Below are 14,927 nucleotides of genomic sequence, written 5' to 3'. Positions count from 1 at the left end.
AAACGGGTCAAAAACAGGTAAGAAACGAGTTAGAAACGGGTCAGAAATGGTTTGGAAACGGGTCAGAAACGGGTGGGAAACGGGTCGGAAACAGGTCAGAAACGGGTCAAAAACAGGTAAGAAACGAGTTAGAAACGGGTCAGAAATGGTTTGGAAACGGGTCAGAAACGGGTGGGAAACGGGTCGGAAACAGGTCAGAAACGGGTCAAAAACAGGTAAGAAACGGGTCGGAAACGGGTCAGAAACGGGTGGGAAACAGGTTGGAAACGGGTCAGAAATGGGTTATGCACGGAGTCATGAAAACGACACAAAATCACACAAAGAATAAGGAAAAGGTCCAAATGTTTTCATATTAATTGTCAACAAGGAAATGACATTTCACAGTTTTCAATACCGAGGAAGTAGCTCAGCTATGCTAGCTTGACTATGAAGCTTTAGCATGTAGATGTGCTGCAGGTCGGTGTGTTTCAGTTCAGTTAACACTAACATAAGGCACTCGACACTCCTACACTGACAGATCAGAGCAGATGTTAATCATATATTGTCACTTATGAATAATTGCAAAATAAATATCAACCCTGAAAACTAAAAGAACATGAAACTGCCTGAAGGTTCTGTTTGGTGATTTGTGTGAAGAATGTTTTTGTGTTTTTGGTTCACATTCAGGTTTATCAGGTACACTCCTGCCGTGGTCGACCTGTCAGTCAGTTGCCATGGCAACGGGTCTGTGCGTACAGTAAAGTTGACACAGAGCGTTATTTTAAGTTGCTTTTCAGGTTTTCTGCGTTATGTCCCATCTGTCGTGGCGCACTGCATGAAACGTATTTTATGTAGCAAAACATCAGGAACTTTCTCAGCTTTGATTCAAGTCGTATTTTATGGAAACCGATCAGAAATGAGGCGTTATGTGACTGGATAATAGTCTGGTTCTAACTCGGTGAACGGTAAATGGGCCTAGCGATAGCGGCTAACCGGCGCCGTGCGGCCCGGTGACAGGCAGCTGGTTCTGGATGAGGTGTCAGACCTGAATGGTGTTGATGACGTAGTAGCGGTACAGGCTGGTTCTCAGCTTGTTGACGGTGGACCGGTACACGTCCTCCAGCCTGCAGAACAGGCGCCGGTCCAGATACAGCCAGTACTCCTTCAGCCCGGCCAGGTCGAAGCTCTGCACCAGCTGCTGCAGCTGCTCGATGATCCGGTCCACCTGGAGGACAGAGGAACCGTCAGACCGGGTCAGACCGGGTCAGACCGGGTCAGGGCTCAGGTCCGGTCCGGTCCAACACACCCGGAAGCCTTTCTCCTTGTCCGCCTTGATGTCGCTGTCCAGCTGCTTCAACGTGCTGGTGAAGCCTCGGTACAGCAGATACTCCCGGACGTGTTTGTCCGTCCGTTCCACCGCAGAACCCATCCCGACCAGAACTGAGACCAAACAGGAAGTGACGTTCCGCTTGAGTGGAAACATCATCAACAAAAAAAACTGTCAAATCATCAACTAAACCCATCTGGGAAGTTTAGTTGTTTATTTCTTTCAAGCAGAAACATCCTGAGAATCGTTTAAGCTGGAGGCCTGTCGTGTTTCTGGACGATAAATCGTCCCTAGAGTTATCGCGATAAACGATAATATTTTTTGTTTTGAGGCCATTTGAAATTAATATAATGCAAGAACAAAAAGATCAATAAACTTTAAATTCTAACAACTGGAAAACATTTTAAATATGTAAAATAAACAAAACAACAGAAGCAACAAATAAAATGAATTATGAGCCTCTGCAAACAAAATGATCCTTCAAAAATAGAAGCTGGTTGAGACTGGAGACTTTTATTGTCCAGTTTTTGGTAAAAAAAAAAAACAAAACAAAACAAAACAAACAAAAAAAAACAGAGAAACGACAAATCATGCAAAAGGACATTATTGAGCTCATTTTAATTTATCATGAGATTTATTGATTATTGCAACAAGCCTTAGTAGGTTCTGTAAGGCATTGCAATTCCTAGTCCTGGAAATTCTGAATCAATTCAGAAACTGATTTTAAAATCTAAGTTAATCGTCTTTGCTGCTTCTATTTCTATATTGCATTATGCATTTACTAAGCCACCATATGCATTTTCTTTTAAAGCTTTAATTTGCTCTAGTGGCCTTTAGTTGATAGTTACTTAACAGGAAAGTTGGTAATGAGAGATGGGGAAGATCATGTGGCGAGGGTTGCCAGGCCGGGAATCGAGCCTGTGATGGCCACGTTGAGGACTAGGGCCTCCATATGTGGGTTGTGCTTAATCCCTGCGCCACCACAGCACACCCCACAGTATGCATTTTCAATAATTCTTTGATATTTTCTTATTTAAGAAAAAGCTAAATACTTAAGCTAACACTGATGCAGAATTTTATGAACAAATCTATTTTTGTTTGAATATAAACTGATGAAATTTGATTCAGTAAATGTTCTAATCATTTACACTCTCTCATTTCAGTCACAGAACAGTATCTCTCAACCGTTTGAATAGAAAAAATGGTTTCTGAATTAAAAATTGTTCCTGAATCGAATCACTAGATTGAAAGATTCACATCTCTAGTTTAAAAAACAAGCAAAACAAAATACAAAATTATTCAAACAATAACAAACAGTTTCAATAACAAAACGTAATCTGAGTTACATTTTTTATCTGTGCCAATCAATGCTCCTCTGGTTCTCCTGCATCCTAAAGAAAACATCTAACTCATCATAATACTACCTCCACCATGTTTTATAATCTTATAAAGTGATATTTCTCTGTTCTTCAGTTTTTCTTTGAACTTTTTAACCCACTTTCAAGAAAATAAAACTTTTCCATCTAAATAAAGCCGCTAGCGAAAACATTTCAATCCTTCAGCCAGAAAAACGGTTACAACACAACACAACAGGCTTAAAGGACCAGTTAGCTTAAAGAACCTGGGTTCTGTAACGGTTCCAGAACCATTTTTAACCCAAACGGCATTTATAAACTTTAAATGAAGCGTTTGTTCCGCTGCAGTTAACAAGTGTAACCGTAAACAGATCGGCCTGAATAGATGAGTATTAATATTTCCTCCGTTAACAGTTAAAAGCAGGAATTTCTGTTTGTTCTGGAGCGGAAACAGCCCTTAAAGCACACACCGAACCGGAGCCGGAACCGGTAAATGTTCTGTTTTTTAGCAGCTAAACCTCCGCAGAGCAGTAAAAATGTTAAACTCATATTTAACCATTAATAAAAACCAAAAAATTATATTTACAACAGAGAGGGACGAGCTTCCTGCTGATTCCTTCCGGCTGACAGTCATGTGAGGAAGTCACGTGACCAGAGCGAGGCGGAAACAGCGCCATCTGCCGGCCAGTAAGTAAAACAATCCATATTATTATAACAAGCTTTAATTTCCTTTTATTTGGTCTTATTTTAGGATAACTGTGTGATTTTATGAAATTCTAGGAGCAAAATAAATAAATATAAAAATACTTTGATTCTTTTAAAAGTCGAAATACTTTTTGTAACAACACAATTAACGATAAAGAAATGAAGTAACATTAAAATTCAAAAATCTTCAATACAAGGTATTGCAGTTGAGGAATATTTTTATAAAACAAAGATAACGGGTTTTTATTTTTGAAATTAATTTACCAAATATTAGAGGACAAAAATAGGCTGAATCCTAGACACATACTAATCAAAAACCATGAATAAACTAAAAAAATATATGTATTTTATTGGTAGAACATTTAAAAAGTAATATAATTTAAACTTAAAAATATTTTTAATGTGTTTTGTCTTATTTTAATTGTATAACTGTGGCCAGAATCTGTTGTTTCTCATTCAGTTTTTTTGTTTTGGATGTTGGAAGAGAATAAATCCAGGATTAAAACACTTTTCGTCTCTTTCTTCTGACTTCCCGAACATTTCAATATGATTTCGAAGGAGAAAACACCGGAAGCTGCCGGTGCCGCCGCTTCTCCACCAGCCTGGTTCCGACCCAGTTTCTTACCGGGCAGCCCAGAAACTTTAAATAATGCTGAACAAGTGGTCGTCATGGTAACAGAATTAACAATTAACTGCGTTAATGTGAAATAAATTAACATAACAAATTTCCATTAAAGTCAAATTATTACTATTTAATAATATTTAAAAATCATAAATAAAACAATTAATCGGATTTTTAAAATGTGTGATTTGTATCAATGCTTGTTCAAATGCAAAATGTATTAAGATGTAAATAATGAATATAAAGACACAGGCTAACAGAAAAAAAACAATTAAAATATTTAGCACGAGATTTAAACAAGCAAATTTAAAGAGAAGATGGTGTTTCTATTTGGAAACCTGTTTCTGAATCGAAACAGATTCAGACTAAAGAGTTTACCAGACTTTAATGGAAGAATTTAAAAGCTGCTAGTTTTCAGTTAAACTCACTATAAAGTTCACGGTCATCATTAACTCTGAACATTTAATTTCCATTTGGGATCAATAAAGTAGTTTTGATTCAAAATTTAATTTGAAATGCGTTTAAAAATGTGCTGTTCCTTTAAATCTCAACGCCCCGATGCGTTGCCACGGTAACGGAGTAAACAATAATGACTTCCGAAGGCGAGATGTTGCCATAGCGACGCGTAAACAAGAAGAAGGAGGAAAGATGTCAGCGAAGAAAAAAGACAAAGTGGAGGAGAACGATGAATCCTCCAAGGAGGAGGCTGAGGATGAAGAGGAGAGGTCTTCCTCCTCCTCCTCCTCCTCAGCCTCTTCACCCCGGGCGAACCCAGAAGACCCGGTGGTCCAGAACATCCCGGAGTCGGTGGACGACTTCCTGCGGAACTTCCTCCGCAGGCTGGGCCTGACCCGGACCCTGAGCCGCTTCGAGCTGGAGTGGCACGGCCTGGCCCGGGGCGGCGGCGGCATGTTCGTCCCGGACGCGCTGACCCACCGCCAGACGCTGCTGGAGCAGCTGGAGGCCGTCCGCGGCGACGCCGAGCAGCTCCGGAAGCAGGTGCTGGAGTCGGCGCAGAGCCTGCTGCGCATGCAGAGGGAGAGCGACTACCACCGGCAGCAGCACCGGCGGCTCTCCGAGCAGAAGCACGTCCTGATCCGGGACTGCAAGCAGCTACAGGAGCAGCTGCAGGACTCCGAGGCGGCGCTGAAGAGGCTGCGGGACAAGCACGAAGCGGCTCTGCGGACCAAGACGCTCCTCGGGCTGCAGAAAGAGCGAGCCCAGAGGCTTCCGGAACCGGAACCGGAGCCGGAGCCAGAGAAACCCAGCAGGAAGCCTCCACCCAGCAGCCCGAGCAAAGCCCCGGAGCCCTGCGGGCTTCCGGCCGCTCCGGAGAAGAGCAGCTTCCAGCTGTTCTGCTCCTTCCGGGCGCACCAGCTGCCCATCAGCGGCATCGCGCCGCACCCCGCCAGGCCGCTGCTGGCCTCGGCCAGCGACGACCGCACCTGGAGGCTGTGGGACCTGCCGCGCAGCGGGGAGAAGGTAGGCCGGGCTCTGGGGGCTCAGTGGCCGCATGTCCATTGCCAACGCGCAAAGCTTTGTCCGTATTCCGCTCATGTGGAAAAAATAAAAAAATAAAATCCGCGGTGTTTCCATTAATATAAAAAAATTAGAATTTCTTGTTGATATTGTAATTACTGTTACAAAATATCTGAATTAACAATAGAGTTGAGCAACTTGAAATTAAGAAAATAAATTTGCTTAAGCCAATAAAAAAGCGAAGTTTTTGCACCATTATGAGGTGGATTTTCAGTGTATGAAAACACCTTTTGAGGGACGTCATCAACAACCGGAAGTTACTACTAGCGAAAACAACACAAAAGAGAAAACAGGAAGTAGGAGAAGGATGATGTATTGTATGTATTATGTGGCCTTCTGGAGTCCACAGGTCCACATAAATCCACAGGTCCACATAAAAAGGACCTGTGGCGGGCCAGATTTGGCCCTTGGGCCTCGAGTTTGACGCTAAGCTGTGGCGGTGATGCTGTGAATGTTGACGCCAGGTGGCCCGGATGCTGCTGATAGGAGAGGGCCACTCTGATTGGCTGTCAGGCTGCAGCTTCCACCCTGAAGGATCCAGACTGGCGACAACCAGCGGAGACAAGACGGTGAGTTTCCGCTTTTAAACGTCATTCAGGCTCTACGGTTTACACCGGATCCACTTTTAAATCAAACTAAACACTTTGGATCAGGCTTGATTATTTATTTAAATTGGTGACATGAACAACTCCCCAGCTCTTATTTTGATAGCTCACTTCCGGTTACTGGCCAGGGAATTAGTATATTAGCTAAACATTCAGTTCGGTGCTAAATGTCTATCCCGCTATATAAATATGTAGCTTAAATTTAAACTAAACTTACTGAGTTTGCTAACTAAATATTTAGTTTGAACGTCTCCCACATCCTTCAACAGATTTATTTGTTTTTAGTTGAGTTTAATGGATTTCCCAGATCTGTGAAGGGAAAACATGTCGGCAGGAAACATTTCCTTACTGCCTCCTGTGTCCTGGTTTCCTGTGTCCTGGTTTCCTGTGTCCTGGTTTCCTGTGTCCTGGTTTCCTGTGTCCTGGTTTCCTGTGTCCTGTCTACTGGTTTCCTGTCATCTGGTTTCCTGTGTCCTGTCTCCTGGTTTCCTGTCTCTGTGCCTCCAGCCTGTGAGTGACTGCAGGTTCTGGTTTGTGCTGCAGGTCCGGCTCTGGGACTTCTCCGCGGGTCGCTGTGTGCTGCTGCTGGCCGGTCACAGCCAGCCCACCTGGGGGAGCTCCTTCCACTCCGGCGGCCATGTTCTGGCGTCCTGCTCCGCCGACGGGACGTCCCGGCTGTGGGACGCCAGCCGCGGCTGCTGCAGGTTGATCCTGCGACGCCACGGCGCCTCGGTGAACAGCGTGGCCTTCCTGCCGTGCTCTGACCTGCTGCTCACCTCCTCTGCCGATAAGACGGTGGTGGTTTGGGACGGCCGGCTGGGCGTGAGCACCACCACGTTCCGCGGACACCTCCACCCCTGCAACCATGCCGCCTTCAGCCCCACCTCGAATGCCGTGGCGTCCTGCGACTCCAGGGGCGCCGTCCACCTGTGGGACACCCGGAAGCCGGCGGCGCCGACGGGCATCGTGGACGCCGGGCCGCACGCCGCCAACCAGGTGGCCTTCAACCAATCGGGGAAGCTGCTGGCGGTTGCTAGCGGTGACTGTTTGGTGAGGCTGGTGGAGGCGGAGTCGTGCAGCGTGAGCACCCTGACGGGACACAGGAGGAGCGTCCAGAGCGTGACCTTTGACCTCCAGGGCGGGACTCTAATGTCGGCTGGCAGCGACGGACTGATCAACGTCTGGCTCTGATGTTTGGACCCGTCAGAACCGACCCGCAGAACCAACTACCAGAGAATAACTTTATGCAGCACTGGAGCACTTCCTGCTGTGGGAGGAAACAGGAAGTTAATGCCGAGTTCCTCTAATAAAGATTCAGATCTCCTGAAACGTTTTTATTTGAGTCCGAGGTTCAGAACGTCAGCAGAACCGGGCCGGTCCGTCAGCTTCAGGACGAGTCCTGCTGGGAGGAGGAGGAGTCCGTCCGTCTTCCTCTCTGACCCGGATCCTCCACCAGCATCTTCAGGCGGTTCAGGTACAGCCCGACTCTGAAAACAGGAAGTGACAAACAGGAAGTGACAACCACCAAGTTCACCTTGACGGATCACAGCAATTTATTAGAAATGAAACTGGAATTAAGTACAATTACAGAAACAACAATTCAGGTGTTTTATTTTATACTAAAACAAATTAAAATAATCCCACATCATGACGCTGCCACCACCGTGCCTCACTGTTATTAATCAGAGCTGCATTGACGCTGAATGCAAAGATTTAATGACGATCTGAAGTAAGTTTGTCTGCAGAAGTCAGGTGCTTCATTTCGGATTTTAAATCCCACAGCATGATGCTGCCACCACCGTGCCTCACTGTAGAGACAGGCTCCATTTCCCCCCATATTAACCAACGTTCCTGTTGTCCTGTGGCTCTTTGCTTCCTAATTTGACTAGAAACGTGAAGATGCAGCAAATTTAGCTAAATTTATGTAGAACGACACATTTACAACTTTTTGTATTTTTTTTTCTGGAATAATTCCAACATTGTAAACAACAAAAGATATCAGAAAACTTTTGTGTTTGGATTTGTTTTAAAGTCTGACCTCTTTAGCGATGGACTTCCTGGGAAACTCTGCAGCTCTGGATCAACATCGGCTTCCTGCAACACAGATCAGCTCCTGTTTTACCACAGGTGGACCAGAAGGGGGCGACAAATCACAGAAATACCTGGAACCAAACTAGACATGTCAAAAAAAGAGAAGCGGGTTTAACCAGAACTCTGGAGCAAATGTACGGAGGACCAATCCTGGCAAAATTGACATTAAACATGATAAATAAATGGCCGGATGAAGCGATTCAACTGTCAAATATCGCATCACAAAAAAATAAAAAATAAGAATTTTCACAATTTATTTGATTACACAGATTGACAAATACGAATATTTATAATTTTCAACAGTATTAATATTTCATATTGTTAGATATTTTTTGGTATTATCATTTTGTTATTACTTTAGTACATATTCAGTCTAATGTTAATCAGTATTATTGTGATTTTTAGTTTTAAGTGTTCTCTTCCTTATGTGTGTATAAACTGACCTGGAGGTCAGGACTGTCTGTTTCATCTTCATGTGAAACAGTTAACTCTGTGTTTCTCAGACCTTAACAACCAGAATACCTCCTAACTTAAGATGTTAATCTACTTCTTTATTGACAGTTTGACCTAGAGCTGAACTGGGCTCAGACCGTAGATCAGATATCACACCTGGAACTGAGTTGCTGGTTTGTTTAGGTTAGAAGTTTTACGACCTTTGTTGTTCTTCCTGACTGCCCCTTTTGGTTGTTCTGCTTGACAATAAAACAGGGGCTCGCGTGGAAGGAGATCAGAACTTTCTGTGAACGGCTGATGACGTTGTTGGCGGAAAGTTCTCCTTTTGCAAAAGCTTGTCTATGAAATTCATATACGTTGTCTGTGTTCTTTTTATGTAGGTTCGAGAAAAATACCTATCACATATTATCTGTATTATTTAATTATACAATTTTATTGTCTGAGTTACCGTTTTCCTAATTTTCTATATTGTGAATATATTTAATAAAAAATGTTTACTTTCATATTTCATAAATTTTTCATGTTTTCCATATTTTGTATTTAAATTTCTTTCATCAATGTGTCACAGAAAACAAAAATAATAACTAAATAAAAATGATGAAATAAAATGTGAGTAAATGTAAAAAATCATGTGTAAATAAGTGCAAAATAAATACAAAACGTAAAAATTAAGTGTGATGCCTGGGAATCCTTCAGAGCGGTGTGCCAAAAGGTCTCTGTGCTTCCACACACCGGACTTTAATAATCGGGTCATTAGCAGGACTCTGTAGAACCAGTTTTGCTGAGTTCAGATAAAACGGGTTCTCCTGAGGCTCCACCTGTTTCTCAGGCGTCTTCTGTCCGTTGGCGTCGATCCGCTGCCTCTGAAGCTCCGCCTCCACAGCCTGGAGCCGGAACAGCATCTGCTTCATGGCCTCCACCGGGCCGGGCTGCGTACAGGTGTCGTTTCCATGGTAACCACTGCTCAAAGCCTGAGAGAGCAAATTCAGTGATTCGATTATATTTTTAAGAGCAATTGTGAGAAATATTAGCAATTAAAATGAAGATAAAGACTCTAAAGATGAAATATTTTCTGTTTATTCAACTGATTCAGCATCATAGCTTCTTATAAACCCATCAGTGTTATAATTATCATAACTGTGGAGCCTTAAGGGCGATCAGGATGAGTTACCTCCTCATCCAGCAGAGTCTGATCCGACTCCAGCTCTGTGGCTCCGGAGGTTCTGCAGGTTCATCACAAGTTTGAGTCACTGAGGGAAATCTGACCGGGTCAGTCATGACAGGAAATGGATCTTACAGAGAGGAGGAGGAACAGCGAAGAGGCGATGAGCGCAGCAGGTCCTCGGTGCCGACAGGACTCACTGAAAAACACCAAGCAGCTCAGTGGCTAACTAAAGAGCTAGCTGCGCTAACCCCAAACAGCGTCACTATCTGATTATCAACATGGTATTTAGCAGAAGCTAATGCTAAATAGCTATATAAACATGGTGTTTAGCAGAGGCTAAAGAGGCTAGTTTGCTATATGAACATGACGTTAAAGAGCTAAATTTTGATTCCCACCACTGTCATTGACACAACACGTGCTACAGCAAACTCCATCGCCCCCTACTGGTTCAAATTTGTCATTGCACTCCAACAAAACAGTTATTAGAGCTTTTTAATTTATTCAGAAAAAATTATGTAGAGGAAGCTAAATGTGCTAAACGCTTTCAGTTAGCAAAAGTGCTACATGAAATGTTAGCTCCTCCATTAGCAGAAGCGTGTTGACATCAGGGTTTCTGATGCTGCAGGTCAGAGGTCAAGATCCGACATGAACTGAATGTTTGCTGGACGCATTTAACAAAAACTGAAGAATTTCTTTATCGTTTCTCTGCGATTCACTTCAGAAGGATTGTTCATGTCTTACTGAGTGTGAGGTGATGAGTCCCTGGACTCACCTTTCCCTCCAGAACCGCCTGCTCCTCCAGAACCTCCTGCTCCTCCAGAACCGCCTGCTCCTCCAGAACCCTCTGGTCCTCCAGAACTCAGGGCGTCCAGAACCTGATCGGCCTTCTGGATCAGAGACTCGATCCTGCTGTCTGGACGGGTTCAGCATCATGTTAGCCTCAGTGGGTTTGCTGCTGACTGGGCCCTGCTGTGTTCGTACCTCTGAACGGCGCCGCCAGGCCGCCGGAGCCGTTCCCCTCGGCGGTGAGGGCAGAGATGTGTTCGGCCAGCTGCAGCCGCAGCTCTCTGAGCGTCTGCTCACCTTCAGCCTGAACCACACATTGAAAACGAGACGAGAAAACAGAAACACGTTTTCATCCTCCATGGTCCTCAGGACGCACCGATCAGATATCAATACCTGCATCGGTCCCGATATCGAAAGACAATCTAGATCTGGTATCGTGACCATGTTCTTGATATCATATTATTGGAACATGAGTCTGAAGGAAAAACATGACGCTGCCCCTTTAAGGCAGCTCAGCTGTTTTTCTGGATCGGTACTGGCCGATAATAAACCCCAGATTTCGTGTTGGTAGTGAAAAAAGCAAATCGGTGCATCCCTAAATGAGATTAAGGGTGAAGAAGCTGAACTCTGACCTTTGACCTCCCTCTCAGCTGTGCTGGCGCTGCCTTCAGCTCTCCGTCCTTCTCCAGGTCCAACACCCAGGACGGAGCTCTACCTCTGGCCGCTCCAGGCGGAGCGTCGCCTGGGAAACAACAGACATCCAGCTGCAGTCAGACCAGACCAAGCGAGCGCAGAGACAGGAAGTGACCTGCGGCGTACCGCGCTCCTCCCAGGGTGGCGGCTCGGCGGCGCGCAGGACCCAGCTGGGGTAGGTGAGGTCCGGCAGGCTGCTGACCTCAGAGCAGCCCAGGACCGACTTGTTGCTGGTCAGCCAGTGAGGAAGGTGCAGATCTGCAGCTCTGTGTGCAGACTGAGGAGGCCGGGGTTAAAGGACCAGAGGGAGGTTCAGGTACTACAACATGTCAGTAAGCCAAACCACCTACAGCAGGAATGTCAGCAGACTGGCTCAGTCTGTCCGTCTGCAGTTTCCCTCTCGACCTGGAGGAGGAAACATTAAGATGATTCAGTCCATCAGACCAAACCAAACCCTGGCAGAGCAAAGATCTCCAACTGGGCTCAGCAGCAGACAAACTGTTTACTCAGCATCAATACAAACAACGACTCTTTACTCCACGTTTCCATTTTTAACATAAATGTGAATAAAAAAGTGATTCCTGGAAAATGCCTCTCTTTATGCCTTTTTGCATAAACTGCAGAATTTTAGAATGATGAATTGATTTTTCATTTCTGAATGGAATACATTATTCATGCTTTCTTTTATTAACTTGGATTCATGCTCATGTGCATGGAAAAGACACCATTTTGAATGTTTTATGAAAATGAAGCAGGAATGCAGCGATATGAAAGGTTGGCCCGATATCGATAGCCGATGTTAATATTGATGTTTTGGCAGATATTTGATATTTACCGATGATTTTTTTTTTCTACAGTTTTGACACCTTTTGGAAAAAAACAACCAGAATCAGATGGAAATGAGACGAGAATAAATACTGGTTGTTGATTTCGGACCAGTTCGATTTATCGGGCCGATAAAGAACAGAATGATATCGAGCGATGCCGACGTCAGGGACGGTTTATCGTGTATCACAAATTGAACTTCAGCTTCATTTGATTCATGTTGTGAAGATTTGTAGTTTTTCTGTCAGCAGTTCTGCAGAATCCAAACAGACTCCACCAACCTGGAGGTCCTGGCAGGAAAACGGTTCTGGTTCTGGTCTGGAGGCTCCGGGTCCAGGTGACGGTGTTGGTGAGCAACATGGCTGCTGCCGAGTCTGGATCTGGCGCAGGATGGGACCGGTTCAGAACCCTGGGACCGGCACAGGATGCCTGACGTCAGAGAGACACAAAACGCAACGTTTATCGCAAACTGACGACAAACGTCCAACACGACTGTGGTGGTGCGTTCAAGGACCTCGAATGAAGGCAGACGTGTGAGTGACGGGCAGCGAGCCGTCGCAGGGGATGGACAGCAGCTCCTCCGTCGTCATGGAGACCCGGTCGCGGTTCTGGCGGTGATGGAGGGAGCTGACGGGGAGGCTGAGGAAGTCCAGCTCCCAGTCCGTCAGACGCTCCCGGAGGACTGGAGGCCCCGACCAGATCAGCCAATCAGAACACAGGAAGCTCAACTTACAGTGAATATTTATGCAATCCTGGTTTAGATTTTAAGTTAATTTGCTTTTTCTTGAAATAAAGAGTTTTTTATGCCGAAAAAGCCACACTTTTTTACCCCTGACTCATAAACGACCCCTCCATGGTGGATGAAACTTATTTTTATCATGTTTCTGTGACGCACCGTCTCTGTTTCTGGCCGTCCTGTGATTGGCCGGCTGGCTGCGTGGCAGAACCAGCGACGCCGTCAGCGACCTGCACTGCTGGCAGCTGCGGTCGAAGTCTGCGATGTAGGCGTCCAGCGCTGCCGACGCCGACTCAAAGTCCTGCAGGCGGAAAAAACCCAGACCTCAGTGTCACCTGGCAACACGCGCCTCACCGCCTCGCTGCTCTACATCATCATCACCTGGTCTCTGAACCTGAAGGTGGCGCTGGCGCTGCGGCCCGCAGGCTGCAGGCCGCTGCGCAGGTGGCCGGAGCGCGACAGCAGAGACGTCACCGTCGACTCCGGGGACAGACAGTCGCTCCCCAGGCTGCTGGACTCCATCCTTTATTTACACAGAAATAAACCCAAATCAATTCTGACAGATTTTTAAATCCACTACCAAATGCCCAGGTAGAGCAAACTTTGTACTCTAGTAAAAGTCGTTTGACATAAAAATAATTAAGGAATAAACAAGTATTTGGTAAAAAAGAAAGAGGCTGCTGAAGTAACTGATCAGAATATCAGATTTAATATTTTAGAATGATTTAATCAGACATATTTTATGTAATTTTTAATTTATTTTTATCTTTTTGATGATTATAGATATGTGTACCTGTTTTGGTTTTTGCTATGCGTTTTTTTGTGAGTTTGTACATAACATGTAAATTCTACTTATGTAAAAACTAGAATGTATTTATTAACAAATAATATTTAGACATAAATATTGTTTACATTATATTATCAGTGACAGAATAAATAATATAAACAATACAAAAATAAATATTAATATAAATGATATAATATTATACTCTTTAATATTATTTCTCATACAAATAATATAAATATAAATAAATAATATAAATATTATTTAGAAGAAAAACGTTTCCAAACCGATTTTTTCCTATATAAAAAGTATTAACCTAATGCTTATGGTGGGTTGTGCATTTATAAGTTAGAACAGGGTAAAGTATTTGCAGTGATAATGTTAATTGTTTACTATTTCTTGATTTCTTTTTCGTCTCCAAATGTTTCAGGAAGCAGAAAAATAACAGAACTACAAAGCTGGTGTGGAAACAGGAGGTCTCACTTCAACATGGACTGTAGGTCTGCATGTTTTGGTTAAAACACGTTTGTTCTTCATTCAGTGAAGTTACTCACAGTGGGCAGAGAATCCAGAAATAATACTAAAGCAAAAGTAAAACGTACAGTGGTATAACTACTCCTAAAAGTATCTGTTTTTTCAATAAGTTACTAAAGTAAATGTTTCTAGTTACTACCCACATCTGAATTTATCCCTGTAGAATCAAAGTAACAGGGAATGTTTGCCATCTCTTATTTTATATCTAGCGCCCACGGTGCTAAAATAACTTTTAGTGGCTAGATAGCTAAAAATCCCCGTTTAAAGATTAAACCTCAGCTCTAACAGAAGTTGAGCTAACGGAGAGTTTTTACAGGAGAATCAGAATAAAGATGGCGAACTGAATCTCAGAAGTTTTCTCACCTAAACTCCGCCGAGCAGCGCTGAGAAGAGAAACGGAAGCTGCAAACACGGACGAAAATGAGCGAAAAGCATTTTATGGTCGGAAATGTGTTTTATCCATGTCCAACCGTGGGGTAACGGTTAATTCAGGAGGACTCCCTGGTTACGGTCTACAACTAAGCTGCTCTCAAGTCAGTTTGAACTGACAGGTTGCTAACAGGAAGTAGTCAACAGTTAAACGGAAGTAGAGCTGCGTTGAATTTTTCAAGTGTTGACATCGATCAAATTGATAGTTTTTGCTGTGAACCATATATATTTCCACACTTCATACGTAAACCGTTTTTTCACCCCAGTTATTATTATTATTATTATTATTATTATTATTA

The 14,927-nt window shown here is 43.9% G+C and overlaps 3 protein-coding genes across 6 annotated transcripts in view; 1 reads left to right on the top strand and 2 right to left on the bottom strand.

Annotated features, from left to right (window-relative positions):
• wdr91 (WD repeat domain 91) overlaps positions 1-3,368 on the bottom strand; it is a 14,984-nt gene extending 11,616 nt beyond the window's left edge. For 2 of the 3 annotated variants that reach the window (XM_016662322.1, XM_007575025.2), the window contains exons 1-3: positions 3,248-3,367; positions 1,286-1,447; positions 1,025-1,204 (exon numbers count right to left, since the gene is read on the bottom strand). In XM_016662322.1, coding sequence (XP_016517808.1) covers positions 1,025-1,204; positions 1,286-1,447; positions 3,248-3,295 — 390 coding nt within the window. In that variant the 5' untranslated portion in view covers positions 3,296-3,367. Of the gene's footprint in view, positions 1-1,024; positions 1,205-1,285; positions 1,448-3,247 lie in introns of all 3 variants that reach the window. The other variant, XM_016662321.1, reaches the window with a different exon arrangement.
• A 1,134-nt stretch (positions 3,369-4,502) lies between these two features.
• On the top strand, positions 4,503-7,456 carry LOC103153968 (sperm-associated antigen 16 protein-like). The gene is made up of 3 exons (XM_007575081.2): positions 4,503-5,470; positions 5,992-6,096; positions 6,676-7,456. The coding sequence occupies exons 1-3, from the start codon at positions 4,547-4,549 to the stop codon at positions 7,321-7,323; spliced, it is 1,677 nt and encodes a 558-aa protein (XP_007575143.2). The 5' UTR covers positions 4,503-4,546; the 3' UTR covers positions 7,324-7,456.
• Positions 7,454-14,646, bottom strand: cunh18orf54 (chromosome unknown C18orf54 homolog). 2 transcript variants are annotated; one of them, XM_016662324.1, is made up of 15 exons: positions 14,563-14,646; positions 13,263-13,410; positions 13,041-13,182; positions 12,660-12,827; positions 12,427-12,574; positions 11,671-11,725; positions 11,447-11,597; positions 11,260-11,369; positions 10,823-10,931; positions 10,614-10,754; positions 9,974-10,037; positions 9,848-9,899; positions 9,495-9,647; positions 8,171-8,226; positions 7,454-7,619 (listed from the first exon to the last, which is right to left on the bottom strand). In XM_016662324.1, the coding sequence occupies exons 2-15, from the start codon at positions 13,401-13,403 to the stop codon at positions 7,520-7,522; spliced, it is 1,590 nt and encodes a 529-aa protein (XP_016517810.1). In that variant the 5' UTR covers positions 13,404-13,410; positions 14,563-14,646; the 3' UTR covers positions 7,454-7,519. The 2 variants fall into 2 exon arrangements, with proteins under 2 accessions (XP_016517810.1, XP_016517809.1); XM_016662323.1 differs by having other exon boundaries at positions 13,263-13,412; positions 14,551-14,630.
• Positions 14,647-14,927: the final 281 nt, after the last annotated feature.

The sequence above is a fragment of the Poecilia formosa genome, unplaced genomic scaffold, assembly GCF_000485575.1.
Source record: "Poecilia formosa unplaced genomic scaffold, Poecilia_formosa-5.1.2 Scaffold368, whole genome shotgun sequence".
Classification (NCBI taxonomy): Eukaryota; Metazoa; Chordata; class Actinopteri; order Cyprinodontiformes; family Poeciliidae; genus Poecilia; species Poecilia formosa.
This window is presented reverse-complemented; position numbering and strand designations above follow the sequence as displayed.

Coding starts and splice junctions, on each gene's coding strand:
- LOC103153968 (XM_007575081.2), top strand. CDS start 4,547: ATGCGTTGCCACGGTAACGGAGTAAACAATAATGACTTCCGAAGGCGA. Junction 5,471..5,991: donor TGCCGCGCAGCGGGGAGAAG/GTAGGCCGGGCT, acceptor TGTTGACGCCAG/GTGGCCCGGATGCTGCTGAT. Junction 6,097..6,675: donor CAACCAGCGGAGACAAGACG/GTGAGTTTCCGC, acceptor TTTGTGCTGCAG/GTCCGGCTCTGGGACTTCTC.
- cunh18orf54 (XM_016662324.1), bottom strand. CDS start 13,403: ATGGAGTCCAGCAGCCTGGGGAGCGACTGTCTGTCCCCGGAGTCGACG. Junction 11,726..12,426: donor TTTCCTGCCAGGACCTCCAG/GTTGGTGGAGTC, acceptor TTCCTCCTCCAG/GTCGAGAGGGAAACTGCAGA. Junction 7,620..8,170: donor GGAAGTCCATCGCTAAAGAG/GTCAGACTTTAA, acceptor TCCTGTTTTCAG/AGTCGGGCTGTACCTGAACC.